Genomic DNA, 24,965 nt, shown 5'->3' on the forward strand with positions numbered 1-24,965 from the left:
AGTATTTGGTCAGAAACAAAATTTCATCTCAATACTTTGTAATATATCCTTTGTTGGCAATGACAGAGGTCAAACGTTTTCTGTAAGTCTTCACAAGGTTGCCACACACTGTTGTTGGTATGTTGGCCCATTCCTCCATGCAGATCTCCTCTAGAGCAGTGATGTTTTTGGCTTTTTGCTTGCCAACACGGACTTTCAACTCCCTCCAAAGCTTTTCTATAGGGTTGAGATCTGGAGACTGGCTAGGCCACTCCAGGACCTTGAAATGCTTCTTACGAAGCCACTCCTTTGTTGCCCTGGCGGTGTGCTTTGGATCATTGTCATGTTGAAAGACCCAGCCACGTTTCATCTTCAATGCCCTTGCTGATGGAAGGAGGTTTGCACTCAAAATCTCACGATACATGGCCCCATTCATTCTTTCATGTACCCGGATCAGTCGTCCTGGCCCCTTTGCAGAGAAAAAGCCCCAAAGCATGATGTTTCCACCACCATGCTTTACAGTAGGTATGGTGTTTGATGGATGCAACTCAGTATTCTTTTTCCTCCAAACACGACAAGTTGTGTTTCTACCAAACAGTTCCAGTTTGGTTTCATCAGACCATAGGACATTCTCCCAAAACTCCTCTGGATCATCCAAATGCTCTCTAGCAAACTTCAGACGGGCCCGGACATGTACTGGCTTAAGCAGTGGGACACGTCTGGCACTGCAGGATCTGAGTCCATGGTGGCGTAGTGTGTTACTTATGGTAGGCCTTGTTACATTGGTCCCAGCTCTCTGCAGTTCATTCACTAGGTCCCCCCGCGTGGTCCTGGGATTTTTGCTCACCGTTCTTGTGATCATTCTGACCCCATGGGGTGGGATTTTGCGTGGAGCTCCAGATCGAGGGAGATTATCAGTGGTCTTGTATGTCTTCCATTTTCTAATTATTGCTCCCACTGTTGATTTCTTCACTCCAAGCTGGTTGGCTATTGTAGATTCAGTCTTCCCAGCCTGGTGCAGGGCTACAATTTTGTTTCTGGTGTCCTTTGACAGCTCTTTGGTTTTCACCATAGTGGAGTTTGGAGTCAGACTGTTTGAGGGTGTGCACATGTGTCTTTTTATACTGATAAGTTTAAACAGGTGCCATTACTACAGGTAATGAGTGGAGGAAAGAGGAGACTCTTAAAGAAGAAGTTACAGGTCTGTGAGAGCCAGAAATCTTGATTGTTTGTTTCTGACCAAATACTTATTTTCCACCATAATATGCAAATAAAATGTTAAAAAACAGACAATGTGATTTTCTGGATTTTTTTTTTCTCAGTTTGTCTCCCATAGTTGAGGTCTACCTATTATGTAAATTACAGACGCCTCTCATCTTTTTAAGTGGTGGAACTTGCACTATTGCTGACTGACTAAATACTTTTTTGCCCCACTGTGTGGGTGTGTGTGTATATATATGTATATATATGTATATATAGAGAGAGAGAGAGAGAATAGAGATATATGTATCTTTGATGGAGGTATTTTTTTATTATTATTATTTACTAGTCAGTTTCAGAATATAGGGTATTTCACTGATTTTTCTTCCCCATTATTTCTAAGCCCAGTATATATAGGCATTTTTCACTGAGGGGGATTTTCTCTATTTTATCATAGATTTAATAATAAAGGTTATATTTTATAAGAGGGCCTTCTCTTTTGGTAAGCTGTTATATTTTCACCCCTGCGCATATATTAGTTTGTAAGAAGAAGTAAAAAGGAAAAAATAAAAAGGAGAAGGGAAAAAAAGAAAATAGTAGAAGAAAAAATAAGAAAGGAAAAAGAAAGTAGAAAAAAGGAAAAATAAAAAAGGAAAAAAGTAGTAGGAAAAAGAAAAAAATGGAGAAGAAAAAAGGAAGTAGAAAAAGGGAGAAGGAAAAAGAAAAAAGGAAGGGAAAAAAAGGAAGAGGGATGAAGAAAAAAAAAGAATAAAGAAGAAGAAAAAACAAGGAAAAAGTGATAATGTATGCATTAAATATGCCAGTTCCCTCTAGTGGTGGCAACAGACAGCAATTATTTTTTTGCATGTTATCATTATACATTAAAACTGTGTTTTCAGGAGAACTTGCAGCAGAATGCCTGTGTCTGCCTCTAGCTCCTCCTTCTATAATGGTCCTTTCAGGAGAACTTGCAGCAGAATGCCCGTGTCTGCCTCTAGCTCCTCCCTCTATAATGGTCCTTTCAGGAGAACTTGCAGCAGAATGCCCGTGCCTGCCTCTAGCTCCTCCCTCTATAATGGTCCTTTCAGGAGAACTTGCAGCAGAATGCCCGTGCCTGCCTCTAGCTCCTCCCTCTATAATGGTCCTTTCAGGAGAACTTGCAGCAGAATGCCCGTGTCTGCCTCTAGCTCCTCCCTCTATAATGGTCCTTTCAGGAGAACTTGCAGCAGAATGTCCGTGTCTGCCTCAAGCTCCTCCCTCTATAATGGTCCTTTCAGGAGAACTTGCAGCAGAATGCCCGTGCCTGCCTCTAGCTCCTCCCTCTATAATGGTCCTTTCAGGAGAACTTGCAGCAGAATGCCTGTGTCCGTCTTCAGCTCCTCCCTCTATAATGGTCCTTTCAGGAGAACTTGCAGCAGAATGCCCGTGCCTGCCTCTAGCTCCTCCCTCTATAATGGTCCTTTCAGGAGAACTTGCAGTAGAATGCCCCCTGTCTGCCTCTAGCTCCTCCCTCTATAATGGTCCTTTCAGGAGAACTTGCAGCAGAATGCCCGTGCCTGCCTCTAGCTCCTCCCTCTATAATGGTCCTTTCAGGAGAACTTGCAGCAGAATGCCCGTGCCTGCCTCTAGCTCCTCCCTCTATAATGGTCCTTTCAGGAGAACTTGCAGCAGAATGCCCGTGTCTGCCTCTAGCTCCTCCCTCTATAATGGTCCTTTCAGGAGAACTTGCAGCAGAATGCCAGTGTCTGCCTCTAGCTCCTCCCTCTATAATGGTCCTTTCAGGAGAACTTGCAGCAGAATGCCAGTGTCTGCCTCTAGCTCCTCGCTCTATAATGGTCCTTTCAGGAGAACTTGCAGCAGAATGTCCGTGTCTGCCTCAAGCTCCTCCCTCTATAATGGTCCTTTCAGGAGAACTTGCAGCAGAATGCCCGTGTCTGCCTCTAGCTCCTCCCTCTATAATGGTCCTTTCAGGAGAACTTGCAGTAGAATGCCCCCTGTCTGCCTCTAGCTCCCTCCCTCTATAATGGTCCTTCCAGGAGAACTTGCAGCAGAATGCCAGTGCCTGCCTCTAGCTCCTCCCTCTATAATGGTCCTTTCAGGAGAACTTGCAGCAGAATGCCCATGTCTGCCTCTAGCTCCTCCCTCTATAATGGTCCTTTCAAGAGAACTTGCAGCAGAATGCCCGTGTCTGCCTCTTGCTCCTCCCTCTATAATGGTCCTTTCACGAGAACTTGCAGCAGAATGCCTGTGTCCGCCTTCAGCTCCTCCCTCTATAATGGTCCTTTCAGGAGAACTTGCAGCAGAATGTCTGTGTCCGCCTCCAGCTCCTCCCTCTATAATGGTCCTTTCACGAGAACTTGCAGCAGAATGCCTGTGTCCGCCTTCAGCTCCTCCCTCCTCCATAGAATCTTATAGGCACCAACTGATATCATTTTCATTGAACACAGATACTAAAGATTTTATCCATGAATTGAGAGTGACTGATTGACCAGGGAAGAGAAAGAAACAGATTTCCCTAAACAGATACATTACATGGTTGCTTATTTTTCCTGTGTACTATTGATGATAAAAAATAAAATGAAGGTTCCTCTTTAACAGTAGACACAGCACAGAATGTAATATTACTTGGAATTACGATGATGCAGGTAGAGCGAGGGCTGCAGTAGACAGTTATGGGGAAATTAGGAAGAGGAGCATCTGGTAAGATTATTAAAGAAAATGTCAAGACTGACGTAACAGATTGGAGCATGACCCGCACACACTCCGGAGGCCGCCCCCGGCAGGTGTACAGGGATTTATTTCATACAGGCCACAACCAGGTCGGAGAATAACAAAGGCTTCTATAGGAACCAAGCTTTCATATGTCAGCTAACAAGGAAGGATAAATTGGCAGAGGATGGCGATGACCTGGAAGGACACGTGTGATGCCTATTAGAAAACGACCAGACGCACAACGAGAAAACAATAAAGGGACCGGGAGGAAGTTCAAGTGAGGTCAACAAGTGACTGTTACTTATCTGTGCCGCAGGTAACCGGAGGGGAGAACAAGACACTGGAATTACTTCCACATTTTAGGTAAGTGCGGGTTATTACATCGAAATGGTAGTGATTTATGCTGTCTGATAAAAACACACAAACAAGTAAGTGACCTAGTGGGAGCTACCGGACATTAGATTGCAACATAGAAGAAGAGAGAATAATGTAATCAAAATTATTCACCCCCTGTCGCTTATTAGATTAATTAGTAAAAAAAAAAAAAAGTTTCTTCAATTTATTACAAAGTAAATATCTCAACAAATAACAACAAATATAACCAGAGGGTTCTCCAAATTCAGTACAAAATGTCACGCTTACTGACTACGGCCATCTCAGAATTATTTTGCCACTTCATTAGAAGCGTCTTTTAGTTTTTACTACAGCGCCTCTGGCTGTTATGACCTGTCGCAAACATGATGCATAGCTGGACACAGGCTTCAGGTCACTAAAATTCTTGGGTTTCAAAAAAAAAAAAATCATTTATGCTTTTGGATCATAAAAGGTGAACAGCTGGCTGTGATCACACACTGCATTTTTTATCCATTTTTTTCTGCAAATTAAAAGCTGCTTTCTACAGTACCAGCAAAATGTATGAGATGTCAGAAATCTGATGCACACTCTGGTTTCATTTTCCTGAGGGAGTTGGAAACCTGCTGTGTTTTTGAAAACTTAAGAGGGTCCATTCTTTCAGCATTTTTGTAGCTTTTCTTCACCCATAGAAAGCAATGAGTACGTGGAAAAAAGCAGCAAAAACACAATAAAAAAAAGTTGCCATAAGTTTTTGAAGTGTTTTTAGTACAAAAAAATGGCAGATACAGCAGCATGTGAAACATTTATTTTTGTGATTCTCTCAAGTTTAAACTAAAATGTCTTGGTGTCCTGATATGAGTGACAATGTTGGTATTAGTACAGTTTAAATAAATTAGTGATATGTCAGAGTAAACATTGCCCTACCAACTCAATGCCCTACCAATGTCTTAGGTAAACCGTGTCCTACCAACTCAATGCCCTACCAATTTGTTAGGTAATCGGTGCCCTACCAATGTGTTAGATAAACAGTGCCTTACCAACTCAATGCCCTACCAATGTGTTAGGTAATCGGTGCCCTACCAATGTGTTAGGTAAACAATGCCCTACCAGCTCAATGCCATAGCAGTGTGTCAGGCAAACCATGCCAGACCAATTCAACTCCCTCCGCTGTTTTTACATTTGCAATTATGTTTTTTTTGTTCAAAATAGTTACAATTTTGTCAGAGATAAAATATTTTTTCCACTAAATAATTTGATCCAACTGCCTTTTTTTCAAAAATGATTTATGATTTCATAAATATTTTAAATCAGTGGCCTTGTATTGTTCATGCCTGCAAAGCAAGAAAAGGAGCAACTAAGCCAGCAAAACCTTTTCTTCAGTCCGCAGCTTTGTTACAACCCAAAAGATCAGGTTTTGGCTGCAGAAAAGAAAAACTGCAAAAGGGCAACATGTGAACATTGCCTTAAGAGTTCGAACGTGACTACTTTCAATGTTTAGTATACAACTTGCATGATGATTCATAGAATGAAGCATGGCGGTGGTTCGTCGATGCCTCCAATGAAGTATGGAAGTGACTTGATGATTCCTTGATACAGTGTCTTGCGAAAGTATTCGGCCCCCTGGAACTTTTCAACCTTTACCCACATATCATGCTTCAAAACAAAGATACTAAATGTAAATTTTTGGTGAAGAATCAACAACAAGTGGAACACAATTGTGAAGTTGAAGGAAATTTATTGGTTATTTTAAATTTTTGTGGAAATTCAAAAACTGAAAATTGGGGCGTGCAATATTATTCGGCCCTTTTACTTTCAGTGAAGCAAACTCACTCCAGAAGTTCATTGTGGATCTCCGAATGATCCAATGTTGTCCTAAATGCCTAATGATGATAAATATAATCCACCTGTGTGTAATCAAGTCTCCGTATAAATGCACCTGCTCTGCGATAGTCTCAGGGTTCTGTTTGAAGCACAGAGAGCATCATGAAGACCAAGGAACACAACAGGCAGGTCCGTGATACTGTTGTGGAGAAGTTTAAAGCCGGATTTGGATACAAAATGATTTCCAAAACTTTAAACATCCCAAACAGCACTGTGCAAGCGATCATATTGAAATGGAAAGAGTATCATACCACTGCAAATCTACCAAGACCCGGCTGTCCCTCTAAACTTTCATGTCAAACAAGGAGAAGACTGACCAGAGATGCAGCCAAGAGGCCCATGATCACTCTGGATGAACTGCAGAGATCTACAGCTGAGGTGGGACAGTCTGTCCATAGGATAACAATCAGTCGTACACTGCACAAATCTGGCCTTTATGGAATAGTGGTAAGAAAAAAGCCATTTCTCAAAGATATCCATAAAAAGTGTCATTTAAAGTTTGCAACAAGCCACCTGGGAGACACCAAACATGTGGAAGAAGGTGCTCTGGTCAGATGAAACCAAAATCAAACTTTTTGGCAACAATGCCAAACATTATGTTTGGCGTAAAGGCAACACAGCACATCACCCTGAACACACCATCCCCACTGTCAAACATGGTGGTGGCAGCATCATAGTTTGGGCCTGCTTTTCTTCAGCAGGGACAGGGAAGATGGTTAAAATTGATGGGAAGATGGATGAAGCCAAATACAGGACCATTCTTGAAGAAAACGTGTTGGAGTCTGCAAAAGACCTGAGACTGGGTCAGAGATTTGTCTTCCAACAAGTCAATGATCCCAAACATCATGAAGCAAAATCTACAATGGAATGGTTCACAAAAAATGTATCCAGGTGTTAGAATGGCCAAGTCAATTTCTGTCTCTCGATGTACAAAACTGATAGAGACATACCCCAAGTGACTTCCAGCTGTAATCACAGCAAAAGGTGGCGCAACAAAGTATTAAGTTAAAGGGGCCAATATTGCACGCCCCACTTTTCAGTTTTTGAATTTTCACAAAAATATAAAATAACCAATAAATTTCGTTCATCTTCACAATTGTGTTCCTCTTGTTGTTGATTCTTCACCAAAAATTTACATTTGGTATCTTTATGTTTGAAGTATGATATGTGGGAAAAGGTTGAAAAGTTCCAGGGGCCCGAATACTTTCGCAAGGCACTGTAGTTCCTACAATGAAGCATGGCAGTGGCTCAATGATTCCTAAGATGAAGTAAGGGGTTGGCTCGGTCATGCTTACAGAGAGGTATGGTGTCACGCTCACGCCCTGACTGGTGGGTGTGAGCTCGGGGAGTATGTGGCCCCACTGTGCCACGAACCAGACTACCCTGGAAGGGGCGTGACTATGACAGCTGCCTTGGTTTTCACTGGAGCCTCTGATGGTGAGGTCAGGCTTGTGCGGCAGGCAGCTGCCAGGTGCTACTCCAGGGTGGTGTCTGGCTGTGGCTGCTGATCCCACTTGGGAAACAGGAACACCAGGATTGGTGCGGGCATCAGGCAGAACTAGCAGATGAGCACGGATTAAACTCAGACGCATAGGCTGGCACGGCTGAGACACAGAGCTGGCAGAGAAACAGGACTGGCAGGCACGGCAAAGACACAGGGCTGGCAGGCACGGACGAGACACAGGGCTGGCAGGCACGGCCGAGACACAGGGCTGGCAGGCACGGCCGAGACACAGGGCTGGCAGGCACGGCCGAGACACAGGGCTGGCAGGTACGACCGAGACACAGGGCTGGCAGGTACGGCCGAGACACAGGGCTGGCAGATACGGCCGAGACACAGGGCTGGCAGATACGGCCGAGACACAGGGCTGGCAGATACGGCCGAGACACAGGGCTGGCAGATACGGCCGAGACACAGGGCTGGCAGATACGGCCGAGACACAGGGCTGGCAGATACGGCCGAGACACAGGGCTGGCAGGTACGGCCGAGACACAGGGCTGGCAGGTACGGCAGAGACACAGGGCAGGTTGATGTGGTATATGAAAGAACAGGTAGGGACCTGTTCACACAGGAGGTGCAGGTACAGAAATGTAGTATGAAGAAACAGGTAGGGGCCTGTTCACACAGGAGGTGCAGGTAAGAAAACAAGCAGGAAGGAATTAAGTATGAAGGAACAGGTTGGGACCTGTTCACACAGGAGTTACAGGTACGGAAACAAGCCAGAAGGCATGGAGTGGGAAGTAACAGGTTGGGACCTGTTCACATAGAAGATGCAGGTACGGAAACAAGCAGGAAGGAATGGAGTGTGAAGGTGAGAACCGCAAGGCTGCGGATAGGAATGGTAGAGCAGCAGGAGATGGACCAGCAACAGAAGCTAAGCAGAGCAGAACCGCAAGGAATGCGGAGAGGAGCTGCAGCAAGAGGTCTCTGCAGCAGCACAGCGGAGTAGAACCGCAGGAGTGCGGAGCAGAGGCACAGCTGCAAGAGAGCGAAGCCCAGGCAAAGTCATAAGGGGTCACAACAGGCAGAGCCGCAAGAGTGCGGAGCATAAGCAGACTGAAAACACAAGGAAAGACACAGCAGGGAAGGAAGCCACAGACAAGGGGACAGATATAGGACTAAGTTCAGACAAGGTAATGGAACAAGACAAGGAACAAGAACAAAGACACAGGGACCAGGATATACAGCCTCCTGCAGGGCAGACAATCAAGATCAAGGCAAGGAGAAAAGCCTCTAGAGAGGGAGTAAGGGTACCGTCACACAGTGAAATTTTGATCGCTACAACGGTACGATCCGTGACGCTCCAGCGTCGTAACAATATCGCTCCAGCGTCGTAGACTGCTGTCACACTTTGCAATCTACGACGCTGGAGCGATAATTTCATGACGTATGTGCAATGTAGAAGCTGTTGGTTACTATGCGCACATCGTATACAATATATGTTACACCATGCGATCATGCCGTCACAGCGGGACACTAGACGACGAAAGAAAGTTTCAAACGATCTGCTACGACGTACGATTCTCAGCGGGGTTCCTGATCGCAGGAGCGTGTCAGACATTGCGATATCGCTCGAACGTCACGGATATATCGCTCGAACGTCACGAATCGTGCCGTCGTAGCGATCAAAATTTCACTGTGTGACGGTACCCTAACACAGAGCAAGGCCTGGCAACACAGAAGCTCAACACAAACTGAGCTAACACATTGCACAGGCCCAGTCCACTGGGTGGAGCTGCACTAAATACTGGAGGCCTCTTGGTAATTGGTCAGGAACAGATTAGACAGGTGCACTTGATTCCTATAAGAACCACAGAGTTCAAGCGCCGCCCCCCTATACACACAGCCAGGAAGCATGCAGAGAGCAGAGACACAGAATATGGAGCTGGCAAGAAACAGAAACCACAACATGACCTGGAGCAGTGGGGAAGATCGTGAGAGAGATGAGAGGCCATGCCGTGATGCCAGCAGAGTTGTTACATATGGTGGTGGCTCAGTGAGATTTACAGTGAAGAAAGGCAGTTGCTCGGTGATGTTTATAGTAGAGAATGGTGGTGAATTGGTAATGTGTATTGCGAAAAATAGCAGTGGCTCGTGATGCTTATAGTGAAGAATGGTGGTTGCTCGGTTATGCTCTGCTTCCCTTACACTGGATCCTTCTTGCCCTTCAGATGCTGTACGATTTTACATCAAATATCAGAAACTCCTAGGACAAAACGTCCTGCCTTCTATGAGGAATAAGAAGCTTGGACTTCACTTGACCTTCAAACAGTACGATGATCCCAACATATCTCAAAGTCCACTAAGGTTTGGTTTCAGAAGAAAACCTGAAATATTCTGTATTGGCCGACACACCCACCATGATTTTCACCCCATAGAAAATCCTTGATGGGATCTGAAGTAGGCGACTGCAGCAGCTAACAAACCTAGGAATAATTAGTGGACTGAACCCACTGCCAATGAGGAATGGCTGAAGATTCACTAGGAACGCAGCTAACAGTGTGTGTCTGGCGATGCCTCAGGTTTACAGCAGGTCATAACAGCCAGAGGGGCTCTACTATGTATTAAAAATGCTTGTTTTGAAGGGGTGAAATCATTTTGATTTATGAGGAGATATAAATGAACCACAGACTACTTTCCACAAGAATCTTTGGAAGATCCTACAACAGAGTTCCATTGAGCTGCGTTCAACGTAGGAAGATGAAAGTCAATAGAAAGTCAACAAAAGGTCCCACCTAGTTCAATACACCCATCTATAAACCAAACTGGACGTCCAGTCTGGTAAGAGGGTCTCCAGCCATTCTGGTGGATTTATACTGATTAATTTGATCCTATTTGCTTTAGGAACAAAAAGAGGGTTTTTCATTCTATACAAAAATAAAGAACAAACTAAACATAATACTTGCATCCTCACAATACTGATTCTGCACCATGAACGTTACCTTCTGTTGCCGGGAACAAGGTTTCCCCTTCACTTTTGGTTTCGGCCAGTTTTCCTGTCCTCAGCAGAACTTCAGCGAAGCTTTCCTGGGAATTGTTCTGGTATGCAGAGTACGTAGCTTCCCCCTGACACAAGGTAAAGAGCAAAAGGAATCAGAGAGAAAGCGTTTACAGAAGAAAAATACATTGTGTGACTACGTAGAAGAGGCTCTCAGCCTTGTGTACACAACAATGAAGCATTGTGCTACCGAGGAGCGCTACCTTCACAATGCTATGTGGAAAGCTTTTCTTGGCTATATTCATCACTTTAGCTATCGGTCTTTACTTTGATGGAAGTTTTTATCTACTTTCGGGATTATTTTGGAGTGTAGTATTTGGAATTAAAAAATAAATTGCTATGTGGAAACTGTCAGCATGCCGCTGCCGGAGTGTGAACCATTTTGCTTGCAAATCCGCAGCGCACTTTCACTTTCAATCAAGGATATCCATTACTTTTAATCACTGTGGAACCTCCTTTTCAGGTCTTTGGGGATCACAGCCATGTCCGAAATGTTCAACCAGCCATACATGATGGCCATTCATTAACGACATGAACGGTGCCATCAGGAGCCACTAACATGGATGTATTGTCCTCACCTTTCCAATATTGTGCTAAATTCTTACTGAGTCCTTAAAGAAGTACTCTTCCTCCTATCAATGTTGTTATCCTCTATTGCAGTCCTCATATTATATAGCACTGTATACTGACAATTGCTCATTTTGCCTTTCTACCAAACTAATTGTTATCTTTTTTTATGCTCTATGTACAAACAGGAAGTCTCTTGTCCCTGCATTTATCATTCCCCTCTTCAAACTCCTGACCCAGCTGCTCCCTCCTGGGAGAGACTTTTGCAGCTACTTTATGATGGGAAATTGACTTCTTATTTCTACATAGAGCTTACAAGGATTCAGCTAGTTGGATTTTAATCACATGATGTCAGACCTAATGGGAAAGAGAAGAATTAGCTGGGTAGAAAAGAAAAATGAGCAATTGTAAGTACACAGTGCTGTATAATATGGTCACCGCAATTTATTAAGTGGATAAAAAACTTTACTGGGATGAGGAGTGCTTCCTTAAAGGGAACAGATCACTTGGCTCATACTCCGCAAACCACGGACACATGAATCAGAGTGTGGCTCTGCAATTGGCACCAGAGCGTTAAAAAAAATGACTAGTCCGGTACCTAGTTTCTCTTCCATCTGTGTACATGTCAATTACCTGGAGTGGTGCGGGAAGAAGCCTGCCAGGGGCAGAGCCGGAGTAGTCTCGCCTCCGACTAAGATTCCCGGACAGATTACCTAACTGGTACATTTCATAGAATCATGCAGCCATGCTTCATCTAATGCAGCCTTTGGTTTGGGCAGCATGAATCAGGGGACAGGCTCCCTATAAAGCTTATGGACACCTTTGACATGTAATAAATGATTTTTACATGTTAGTGATTACCTTTAGGCAATAAAATAGCACCGCAAAATAGTTAAAAAGACGATCTTTAATACGCAATTGTCTCCATAAATTATATTAAAAAATATATGGTATGTATGAGTCAATGGATTTTTTAACCTATTTCACAGAGACAATTGTTAATTAAAAATCTTTTTTTTTTTAACTATTTCTGCAGTGCTGGATTACGATCTTTCTCCATCACGAGTTTCCAAGCATTGCTGACATCACTCACTTTCGGCATTTCTTGTATTAGTGGTGAACTGATAACATTTTCTGCTTTGTAATAAAATAGAACTAAGTTTCAGTCTGCAATTTTCATTCTTTTATTCATTTTCAGTTTCCATGATATCCGATTTGCAATCTAATCCAAGTTTCAGATTTTTCTCATGTGCGAGTGCCTCTCTCAGTAATACAGGTTGGATGTGAGGTCTGTGTGTTAACCTTTGGAAGACGACAAACAAGTAATGGAGAAATCTCTCAATGATGCTACTCAGAATTGCGGTGTTTAGTGGTTTCAATATAATCAGTGTTTTATCAGCAGGAGATTATCACTAGAGGACTAGGTGTTGTGTGCAGGTCAGTCCAGTTAATTTGTGTAACCCCACCCTCAACACCGATTGGTAGCTTGCCGATTGTACATAGGAAGCAGCCAATAAGGGGTGTGGGCGGGGTTATACACAGCTCAGCATTTATAGCACAGTAAGTGACAGATCGCAGGAATCAGGGTCTCAGGGCGTTCAGGGCGGGGTTCAGGGCGAGGCAATTGATGACTTTTCCGTAGGTGAACAGGAATTAATTTGCAGCTTTTTTCCTGCAATCGTCGGATCAGGTAACAGCCGATTGGGGGTTCCAAGTGTCGGATGACCACAGATTTGATACCGATCACTCAATGGACATCACCTTTAACTTTTAATAGCCTGGAAAACTCCATTAATAATTTAATTTGTGCAAATCTTAAAAAAAAAAACAAAAAAAAAAAAAACACTTAAGCCGAGCAGGAGACAGATCTCACATGCAGCAATCTTTGAAGCCAGGTGCACATGAGATAAATATCTGTCTTGTTGAGCTGAAAAGAAGCTTCAATTAATTAATCCTTAAGATCCACTTGAAGATCTTTAATTAAGTTATCTAAATCAAGGCGGACGCCGGCGTCTCTCCCCTCGTTTTGTGCCGCGCTTATTACACTTACATCAGCAATAAAAGGATTGACGATAAGAGATTCGTAGAAAGGATGGCAGCCTTGGCTCACGCCCGGCGTAGTCGAGCCCTTGGCGCTCTTCGTTGGGCTGCACGGCTCCTGACCCTGGATGAGCGGAGACAGAAAAGGAAATGGTTCATCCACAGATTTGCCTCGGAGAAGATCCCACCGCTGGAGATGTGAGGATCGCCAGCGCTGTACAGCTGCCGTCTGAATCTCTAAGTACTGGTGGAAATGACTGAAGGATCAGACTCCAACATGCAGACGGCGGCCGAGTCCGGTGCGGGGGCAGCGATCCCAGGGGCATGCTCTGGAAGACACTGTTCTCCTGATTCCGACATTTTTCATTTTGCCCCCTGCATCTCTCCATTCCTGAGAAATGCCCTCATTTTTCTCTGTATGTAAATATATATATATATGTATATTTTTTTTAAAGTCCGTGTGGTCCTTAAGGTTGTCCGGCCTTGGGGTACAATACTGCAGTCACTGTCAGGATTCCCCGACGCCGGGAGAGGCAGGCACGTGACCACAAGTATGTGATTTGCATGCATACAGTCACAAGCTGACTAGACGTGCGCAGCCTCGCACAATGCAAGCGCACCGAGTGAGGCCGGACACGTCTAGTTGGAATGTGGCAAGAAGTATCAAATCGCTTGCGGTCAAGAATATGCCGCTGCCGGCACCGGGGAATCCTGACAGTGCGCATTCACAAGTCTGCAGTCATGTAGAGTGACTGCAGACTTGTGGCCAAAGGATGGTCAACCTCTACGTCTTTGCTGTACGCGTATTTTTCAGGATCCCACCCTGTAGGCTAATAAACTAGATTTCTATACAGGGAAGAGGAGGCCATATCTCAGGAATGGAGAGAAGCAGGGACAAAAGAAAAAACGCTCCACAATCAGAACAGCGGCATTTACGCCAAGTGAAAGAAATAAATTGACGGGTCCTCTTTAAAGAATAAGGCTGGCAAAGTTCAAACAGTCACGAACCATGCAGATGGTGCAAATATTCTACATGTATTAGGGCTAAGGTCACACTGGGTGTTTTTTTCAGCGCTTTTTATGCATTTTTTATGCAAATTTTCAGCTACTTTTTACAGTACCAGCAAAGCCTATGAGACTTCAGAAATCTCATGCACACACATTGTTTTTTGTCATCAGGATTTTGTACTTTGCATGGTTTTTTTGACAATAGAGCATGTCAATTTTTTCGGCGTTTTCACTGATTGACTTGAATGGGTGGTGAAAAAAACGCACCACAAAGCAGGTATCAGGTTTTGCTGCCTTTTTGGAGCCAAAACCTTATTCTATGGAATAGGACTTTGTTGTTTTCAACACTAAACTTTATCAGCATGAACAAGAGACAAATCTAGCATGTCAAAACGGCAGCAAAAAAACGCACACAAAAATAAAGAAAAACTTGTTTTTTTCTTCTGCATCTTGATTACTGCCAAGAGATCAGGTTTTACTGCTCAAAAAAACGCCTAGTGTGAACTTACCCTACAGGGGACAACCAGTGGAAACAAGTCATCACCTACATGCTGGATAGGTGATATCTTGCTTATTGGAGGGGGTCCGACTGCTGGGGTCCACACTAATTGGCAGAAAAATAAACTTTTATTCCTTATTTACTTATTTATAAAAAAAATAAATGGAGATCAGGCACCTGACTTCAGCTCCATTCATTCTCTATGGGGCTTCTTGGAGAAAGCCAAGTGTAGCACTCAGCCGCCACATAAGGAGTGAATGGAGCGATGGTGAAGTAAGCGCACAGTCACTCCATTCTAGTAGAGATTGAGGTTCCATATTCTGCAGATCAGTGTGAGTCCCAGAGGTCGGACTCCAAACAGGTGATCACTTTTTTCAATTCTTCATTTAAGATAACTCTGAACATAGACACAGCACAGTGCAGAGTCGGTCATAGAAGAGAAAGCAGTTTATCCTGTAAATGTGAATGAAGAGTGAACATTTTGGTTTTCCAGGACCAGAGGTAAAATGTTCTTGGAGTAAAGGCTCTGTATATCAGAGGGTGCAGGCAATGCTGCACATATCAGAAGCTAAGCGGATCGTCCGGAGCAGAAAAACCCTTGTCGAATGTAGCATTGGAGCGTTCAGAGACACTGGAGGAGGGTCTACTGTCATGGGCTCATGTACTAGACAAAGGTTATAAAAAGTCTTTGTGGGGAGGACCCAGCACACACAGACATTTCACAAGCAGCCATGGATTTCTATTGGTGAGTTGTAATGCTTCGCTTTTACAGTGGAGGCGCCATAAGAGAAATGAGCATTTCACAGGTTTCCCCAGAAAAACAAAAAGTTTTCATATCTCCCTTTTTTACAGTAGTTAAAGCCCTGATCAAATTATATTTTTCCTTCATTTTAGCTTTTTTTTTTTTTTTTTTTGTTTTTTTACTTTTAGCAATTTCGGAGCAGAAAATCTTTCCATGTAACCAACTGCTGGTTATAAACACACACAATAAAAGCCTTGTTCACACTTTCTTACATTCAGAGGACGCAGGTATGTTAGTGACTTTTTCCAGAACTGCCCATCACTGACAGCATGCAGCACAGCCTTAGTGGTCAGGGTTGTATTAGTCAGGACCTTCATGGTCGTAGCAGTCGTCCGATGCAGTAAATCCACAGATTGGGGCTTGGGATCCGCCTGAAATAGTTACACAATTGTTAATGATCCACAAAGTTAGGAAAAAAAAGACGACATTGTTCGCAACTTACAGGGGACTACAGAAAAATACAAGCTTCAGGCACAATAATAACAAAAGACAGGAGGAGACCACCCTGACAACAGAATGCAAAGCTTCCCCCACCCCATAAAGGTGTCCACATCCTTTAAAGAGAACCCATAAGTAATGTAAAGTAACAATGTGGCAGTAATGGCGCTGTAATACTGATTAACCCCTTAGTGACAGAGCCAAATTTTTTAAATCTGACCAGTGTCACTTTATGTGGTAATAACTCTGCAACGCTTCAACAAATCCCAGTGATTTTGAGATTGTTTTTTCGTGACACATTATACTTTATGATAATGGTAAATTTGTTCAACATTTTTTGTTTTTATTTATAAAAAATATCAAAAATTTGAGAAAAATGTTAAAAAATTAGCAATTTTCTAAATTTGAATGATTATCCCTTTAATCCAGATAGTCATATAACAGCAAACCATTAATAAATAACATTTCCCACATGTCAGCTGTACATCAGCACCATTTGTAAAATGTTATTTTATTTTGTTAGCATTTTAGGAGGTTTAAAAATGTAGCAGCAATTTTTCATTTTTTCAAAGAAATTTACAAAATTTATTTTTTTAGGGACTTATCCATGTTTGAAGTGACTTTAGGTGTCCCATATATTGGGAAACCCACAAACGTGATACCATTTTAAAAACAGCACCCCCTGACATATCGAAAACTGCTGTCAGGTAGTTTATTAACCCTTCAGGTGCTTTACAGGAATTAATGCAAAGTGGTATGACAGAAATGAAAATGTGTATTTTTACCACCTAAATGCCTCTAACTTCTAAACAGATTACTACAGCCGGCAGACTCTAAGGCCGCTATTTGGTCATGAATTGCCATCGCAAACATCAGGACCACAAAATCATGATCTGAGGGCACCAATTGTGACAAAGAAGAAGCCCCCACACTCTGTTAACCATTTATAATGATGTAGTCACTATTGACAGCAGCATCTAAGGGGTTAAACAGATTTAGATGGTGCAAATACTGATCGTGGCTGATACAGCAAGTTGTCAGCTATAGTGTACAGCCAACAGATGCTGGATTGTCATCTGCATGGGGAGGCTATTCTCTTATATGTCAGGTCAGTTAAAAGACGTATTGGCGGTCATTAAGGGGTTAAATTGATATCTTTGGTGAAGAAATCCATGCTGTTGTTGTTCTTTTATCAACATTTAAAGTTTTATTTTCTTGAAGTTTTGGTGCAATGGAGCGGGACAGTGCACTTGGGTCTTCTCCTTCATGTCTGTGATTACCCAGCCCCTCCGACTGCCTCCGGTCTGTGAATAATCTGTATGAAACCTCATCATTGACCTGTCACTCACAGACCGGAGGGCAGGCGCATGGGTCAGAAATCACAGACAGGGAGAAGAAGGCTCGGTGCACAGTCCGGCCCCTGTGCACCGAAATCTAATTATCAGAAAACATCAAACGGTGATTAAAGAAGAACAATAAAGCCGATTTCTTCCCCACAGGTATCAATGTAATCAGTATTACAATGCCATTACAGCCATGTCTTTACATTACAATATCGTGTTGACAGCTTCTCTTTATGTTGGGTGGTCTAAGCCTGCAGTGAGTGTATGTGCCAATGATCGTGCAGCCAAATGTTGGCTATATGGCTGTCAGAGATAGCTGGGGACCCTTGGGAGAAGACACAAGTGGTGTGAAATTCATCATTATGCGGCACTGTAGAGTTACGGATCCTGGTGATCCAGCTTAACACACAAGCGTATACATCGGCCGAGTGCTGTGCAATGTTTTATCGATAGGACACGGACCAATGTTATACTATGGGGCAGTGCCGAGGACCAATTTGACAGGAGGAAAAAAAATAGCAGCATGCTGCAAGCGGATCCACTAATCAGATGCCACGCACCCGTTCAACTCTACGGGTGCGTATAAAACATCGGACTGCACCGATTTACACGGATGCAGACATTGGAGAAGATAGAGAAACTAAGTTATTAGTCTTCTCCTCACATGTGACAGAATCGGATCACAGTAAAATGTCACTCGCCTGAAACTCTGATCACCGATTGAGCAGAGTGTCGTTAGCATACTCGAGAAGGAAGGAAGGGAAGAAGGAAAGAAAGCAAGAAGAAGAAAGCAAGAAATAACAGAAGGAAAGCAAGAAATAATTAAAAAAATGAAGGAAGGAAAGACAAAAGGAAAGAAAGCAAAAGAAAGATGGAAAGAAAGAAAAATAAAAAATGATGTAAGGAATGAAGGATAGAAAGAAGGAAAGAAAGAAAAATGACAGAAGGAAAGACAAAAGGAAAGATGGAAATAAAAAAAAAAGAAAGAATGAAAGAAAGAAAATATAGAAATGACGGAAGGAATGAAGTAAAGAAGGAAAAAAAATAATAATAACGAAATAATAAAATCAGCTCACAAGCAGTTTATCCCACTGCCGATTTGGTGTTCGAACACAAATATTAAAAATTCAACATATATGAAAATCAAACTCAATTGTGAGTAAAGCTAAACGTGTGTAAGGTCTGTAAGAAGGAACCATTATAGGATTACTAGAACAATAAACCAACATGTAAAATAAAACAACACATTTTTGCCAATGTGATTACAGAAGCAAAAAGGAAAAAAAATCCTATTGATATTAAAGAAAAAAAAAATCCTCATTACATGGCGAAACAGTGTCTGGTTCTGACAGCCACGGTGCAGACTGCCGGGAGCGGAGGCCAGGGATGGCGTTGGAGAGAGAAGCATATAAAAGCTTTTACTTTTGTTATTTTTGCGTTGCTCAAAGCTTTATGTATTTGGAAAATGATTTTCAATGAGAGATGGCAGAAAAGTGATCCCAATTCCAAAGTAAATGTGGACGTTGAGAGTTTAGCTTGCAGCTGAAGACTTAACAAGAGGGAAAGTATTGATTTTTTGGTAATGGTAAAAGGAAAAGGGCACGTGAAGAGTTTCAGGAGTGCGACAGTACAAGAGCAGAGGAGATCATGTAGGGTGGGCTCGTCGTAGGGCTGAGATCTAGGGATTAGCCAGGAAAGTTACTGCTCAGACAGAGGAGGTCATGTCCAGATGTTCTGAACTTTTGGAGCAATCAGCTCTGAATGGAGAGATCGACAAAGTAGAAAGAGCCGAGAAAAGTCACATTATTGTCTCAGGAGCGGGTTTATCAATTGTCTTATTGTATTCTTTTCAGACAAGTATTCTCTTTTTTCTGTCTTGTGATATTCGCTGACTGTTGTGCACCAAATTCTTCAAAATGGCACATGGAGATCATCAAGTTTGTGCAAAAGAAAAATTCTATTCTGTATTATTTTTGTCTTCAACTCTCATCAGCAACTTTTCAAAGTAAACTGGAGCACGTTCTGTTAAAATGTTGCAAAATTGGGGGAGGAATATCAGCCATAAAATCGGTCCAGAGTGTAAATTAAATTGTACTTCATCAGCACAAACATATTTTTTTTTTTAAAATAGTCGTCATGGACTGATCAGAGAGAAAACATCTGGAAACCCCAAATCCCACCCACAGTGGTGAAAAATATATACCGTACTATTATCAATGCTTTTATGGGGGCGTGGTCTTCTTTCTCCAGTGTGTTGCTACCTTCTTACGATTGGTCAGCATCAGAGAGGGGAAGAAGTCCACGACCCCCAGTGAAATCTCTCTGGTAAGGCCCACTTGAACTTAAATGTTTTAACTGTTTACGTGCCAAATACTTTGATTGTCTTATTGTTTTATATGCGTTTTTGTTGCAGATTCTTCCACACTCATTGGTATGGGTGAAATCTGCAGCCAAAAGTCTGAAAGAAAGAGCTTAAATATTTTTCAAATCTACAAGGAAAAATTAAGCAACATGTGCATAGGACCTCAAGGATTTCATTCATTTTACTGGCACTAGGACATCCTTCAGGTTTTGTGATGTGAGCAGACTCATAGGCTAGGTTCACACGTTGATTTTGCTGCTGCTTTTTTTTTGCAGCCAAGTTCTGATCTCTAGGCAGTATGAAAGGAGCAGACAAAACAAAGGTTTTGATCTTTTTTGCTGCTTTTTTCTTGCTTTGTTTTTGATGCATTTTCCAGGATCCCAAATTTCATCTTTGCTTTTGTCTTACAAGCATGAACAACACAAGATTTCAGGTCACCAATAAAAGATGTATGTGAAACCATAAAACATTTTAGAAAAAAGGGCAATTTGATCAAAGAATTTACTGAACAAAGGATTTTATGTCTGAACAAATAGTGACTGCTCTGAACAAAAAGTTCAAGTGAGTTAATGAAAAAATATACAATTACAAATGTAGAAACAGCGGAGGAAGTTGAATTGCTCTTGCATTGTCTACCTAACACACTGGCAGGGCATTGACTTTGTTGGGCACTCTTTACCTAACACACTGGCAGGGCATTGACTTTGTTGGGCACGGTTTACCTAACATATTGGTAAAGCATTGAGTTAGTAAGGTAATAACTATATTGATAGGCCATTCAGTTGGTAGGGCACTGTATACCTAACACTTTGGTTGGGCATTGAGTTGGTAAGACACTGTTTACCTAACACATTGGTCGGGCATTGAGTTGGTCGGGAATTGTTTACCTAACACATTGGTCGGGCACTGAATTGCTCGGGCATTGTTTACCTAACACATTGGTCGGGCACTGAATTGCTCGGGCATTGTTTACCTAACACATTGGTCGGGCATTGAGTTGGTAAGACACTGTTTACCTAACACATCAGCAGGGTATTGAGTTGGTCGGGCACTGTTTACCTAACACATTGGTAGGGCATTGTTTACTTTATTACACTTCATTAATTTAATTAAACTGTACTAATACCATCAATGCTCACATGAGGACACCAAGACATTTTGGTTTCATCTTGGGAAAAAATCACAAAAACAAATGGGTTTCACATCCTGCTGAATATGCTGGGTTTTTTTTTTGTTTGTTTTTTTCACCAAACACACTGCCAAAACTGATGATAGCCTTTTTGCTGCTTTTTTGTACTTACCGGTAATACTTTCTATGGATAAAAAAGACTACAAAAACACAGCAGGTTTCCAATTCAGTTAGGAAAAAACAAGTGTGTGAATGAGATTTCTGAAATCTAGCTTTTGCTGGCACCGTAAAGAACAGCTTTTATTTTGCATAAAAAGCCGCAAAAACACAATGTATGAACACAGCCTTACACTGTTCTCTTCACCTGCTGTGTGTGCTTTTGTCCATAGTCTAGCATACCAAGTCTTGACAAGTTGTAAGTAGTCAACCAAAGCAAAGCCCTGAAGAATCTGAGCTTTAGTGATTTTACATCATTGTCAGCCTAAAAAGCCAGACGCGCCAATGAAGTAGAGCGAACACAAGCAATGCCCTGCCATAAAGGCCTCCTCACTACCGTGCCCAGCTTATCTATATATTCTCCAGTTAAGGGTCTGTATTGACGGGCAGTAGATGAGATACCGCTATATATTTTCACTAGATAATTGGAGAGCAATAGGACAACAATAACTGACATGTGGAGGCCAAAGGTGCTTTACGGGAGTGATGCGACCTCACAATATGGCGCTGCTTGTGATCACCAGTATTGATCTGCACTTCCGCTAAACAGTCACTTACAGTCTATAAAGCCGAGATGAGTGCGATTAGGTTACAAGCTCCGTCTCAGAGGAGGCTACAATGGAGACCGCTCAATCACGACGGCATAAAAGGAGAGAAAGTGAAGAGGATCATCGATAGGTCAAACCCTGTATACTTTTAAAGGGAATGTACCAGCAGAAACTGATCTATTGTTTTTGCCAGGTTATTGAGTTTAATTTAGTTGCTTTTTTATACCAAAATCTATATCTATAAAAATTACTTCTACGATATGTTATTTCAGGAAGACTTTTCTGAAGTCTCATTATCATCAGAGGCAGGGTTACAATAACAGGTAGCACAGCTGATAACACAGGATCCACCAATCACAAAAGACTATGTCAAAGCGGGGAGGAGAAGGTGCCAGTAGACCGCTATCAAGACCTTAAAGGGAACCCATCATCTTGAAAATGGTATTGGATCTGCAGGTAGGTTGTGAACGAGCAGGAGGAGCGGATCAGATTGATGGACATTTTTGTGAGAAAAGTTTCAGTAAAAGTAATATTATATATTGTTTGAAATCTCAGAGGAGATCTGTATGGAGGAATGGGCTAACATACCACCAACAATGTGCGCCAACCTTGAGAAGAATTTTTTGGAAGCTGGATTTTATCCCTTTTTTCTTTTCATTGTTTCATGTGATGACTACACGATAGCCGTGCTTCCCCACAACACATGCCTAACAGGTGAGCTGGTTTTTTCTTCTTTTTTCTGTTTAGCTATATGCTGTGTCTGGGGCCCGGGAACGTAGATTAGACAGTTTTATGTGACTTTATATCAGACCGGCTCATGCTCTGATAAATCTGGTGAATCTTTAGACATCAGACTGCCTAGCCCAGGCTTACATCACCTTTTTGACTCACATGTTAAGCCGCATCTTATTTTCACTACCCCGACCGCCTCTCCATTCATTCCCTATGGGGCTGTCAGGCAAACAGCCGAGTGCTGCGCTCAGTGGCCCCATATACAATGGATGGAGCGGAGGTCGAGCATGAACAGTGCAGCTCCATTGTGACGGCATACAAGTGCCTGCTCTGCCAATTTGTGCCGGTCCCAGTGGTTGGACGGCCACAGATCAATACCTGATCACCTCCGTACAATCCCTGGACAGGAGATAAATATCTGTAAAGAGAAAACCCCATTTGAAAAGGTAAAACTGAGAAATTGGCCGGAGAGCGGGAAATCCACAGAAGAAAACATTTAGCAGTGTACGGGGATATTATCTGGACCTGTCCTATGGAAACCACAGAGAAGGAAGATATAGGATGTTCTATTATTTGTGCACTGTGCGCCCTGTATACGGCACTATTATCTTCTCACTATATGGCGGTATGTGCCACCAGAGCTCAGATAAGCGGTTATATGTGTCTCTACACTTCCTCCTTTCATAGCCAATGTGTGAATAACGGTTTCCAGGTCTCGGCCATCAGAATCCGTGTCCAAAAAATGAGCTCCATTGCGCTACCTAAGGTCCATGGAAATTAATGGGAGTTCGGGAAATAGCAGAGACAGTGGAGCTCACTGTGCAAATACTTATTCTGATCTCGGTCATAAATGGCAGAGATGGGAATAACCTTCTAAAAGATCAGTAACGTGAAGGACATCGAAGGAGAAAAATATAGATAAGATAGGAAAAAAGGTAAAAACGACTCAGATAAACACTTACATTCAATAAACAGAAAAATAAGCAGAAAAATGTCAGAGGTGTCATGGCCATCACTGCGGCTAATGCTGCTCTGATTATGGCTGACATTTACGGAATTAAAGCCTCACTTCTGACCATTAACCTTGGGCTTGAAGTAATGACCTGCTTCACTTTCAGTAATGTGGATTTTGCTTTACATCTGTTGTATTTGATGTCGCACACTACACATCCAGAAAGGAAATCGAGCAGAGCATGCTACGTGCACTCGGAGAGGCCGCAGGCTCTGCAGCAAAGTGTGAGGTCACGCAAAGGAAGCCGAAACATGCAGAATACAAGGTCTCCTTTATAGAATACTGGTCACCGCTCAAAAGTCAACCGTTTTTGCTCGTACTTTATTCCCAAAGGTAATTTAGTTTTATATTTTCAGAGATCAGACTTTTACAAACATGGAGATATTAAACATGTTTATTTTTTTATTTCTATATTTTGGACTGGGAAAAAGGTTACAAACAATCATGTTTTTTTACATTTTTCTTATAAATAACTTTTTAAAAACATATATTTCTTTATTTTTATACCACAAAAAAGTACATGCACCTGTAAATGTTTGATCATTTGTTTAATACACTGCAATACAAATGTATTTCACTAAATAAAAGAAATGACAATTTCCTATGAAGCCCGGTCCATGGTTGGGGTTTGTGTAAGTACAAAGATCTGGGATTCATGTAAGTGCAAAGATGAAAGTGGGGAACTTCAGTAAGCGAGACATGCAGATGTGGTGAATCGAACATTGTATCCGAGCACGTTCGCTCATTACTAATCAGGAGGAGGTTTTCTTTAATCTACAGCTTGTCTTGACATGTGACTAGGATTCGGCTGCGGCTTGAAATATGTGACGAGTCACTATTACATTCTTGGAGAATCTCTTTAATGATACATTATGTGGGCCATTTTGATGCTCAGGTAAAAGTAATTTTATTGTCATCCACTACAGTTCATTTCTCCATCAAAAAGTTGCGTGTCAAGAGACGGGAAAGAATCAAGTTTTTTAATGAGACCTTATAAATACTAGACGACCTACACAATCATTTTGTCATTTCCTTAGGCTGTGTGCACACGATGCAGATTTGGTGCAGAATTTCCTGCATAAAATCTGCACTAAATCTGCATCTCCTGGCAGAATCCACAGGTGCGTTTTTTATGCGTTTTTGATGCGTTTTTTTACCAATGGATTTCTATTATGGAGGGTGCAGAAACGCTGCAGAACTGCACAAAAGAAGTGACATGCACTTCTTTCAAATCTGCAGCGTTTCTGCGCAGATTTTTCTGCACCATGTGCACAGCTTTTTTTTTTTCACATTGATTTACATTGTACTGTAATCACAGTGCAGTTCTGCAGCAGAAAAATCTGCATCGTGTGCACATACCCTTAAAGGTCTGTTCAGTCTTCTATTAAAGGTCTGCAGTCACTTTATTTGAATGCAGCTTTCTGAATCCTTACAGTCTGTGCTACGCACGCTGAGAGGATTCTTTAGATTGTCTGATAGCGGACAGTCATGTGACCACAAGTATGCAGTTTGTATACTTACAACTACATCCCGACTAGACGTGCTCGATCACTTGTATTGAGTGAGGATGAGCACGTCTAGTTGGCATGTGACCACTTGTCTGTAAACATGACCTCACACTCTCACAAACCATACCAGAGAATC

At 42.3% G+C, this 24,965-nt stretch overlaps 1 protein-coding gene across 1 annotated transcript in view; it reads right to left on the bottom strand.

The window, feature by feature from the left end:
- NBAS (NBAS subunit of NRZ tethering complex) overlaps positions 1–24,965 on the bottom strand; it is an 854,371-nt gene that overhangs the window by 452,144 nt on the left and 377,262 nt on the right. The window contains exons 36-38 of the mRNA XM_069728113.1: positions 15,754–15,912; positions 13,243–13,356; positions 10,570–10,693 (exon numbers count right to left, since the gene is read on the bottom strand). Of these exons, the coding sequence (XP_069584214.1) occupies positions 10,570–10,693; positions 13,243–13,356; positions 15,754–15,912 (397 nt within the window). The remainder of the gene's footprint in view (positions 1–10,569; positions 10,694–13,242; positions 13,357–15,753; positions 15,913–24,965) is intronic.

Source organism: Ranitomeya imitator, chromosome 5, assembly GCF_032444005.1.
Source record: "Ranitomeya imitator isolate aRanImi1 chromosome 5, aRanImi1.pri, whole genome shotgun sequence".
Lineage (NCBI taxonomy): Eukaryota > Metazoa > Chordata > Amphibia > Anura > Dendrobatidae > Ranitomeya > Ranitomeya imitator.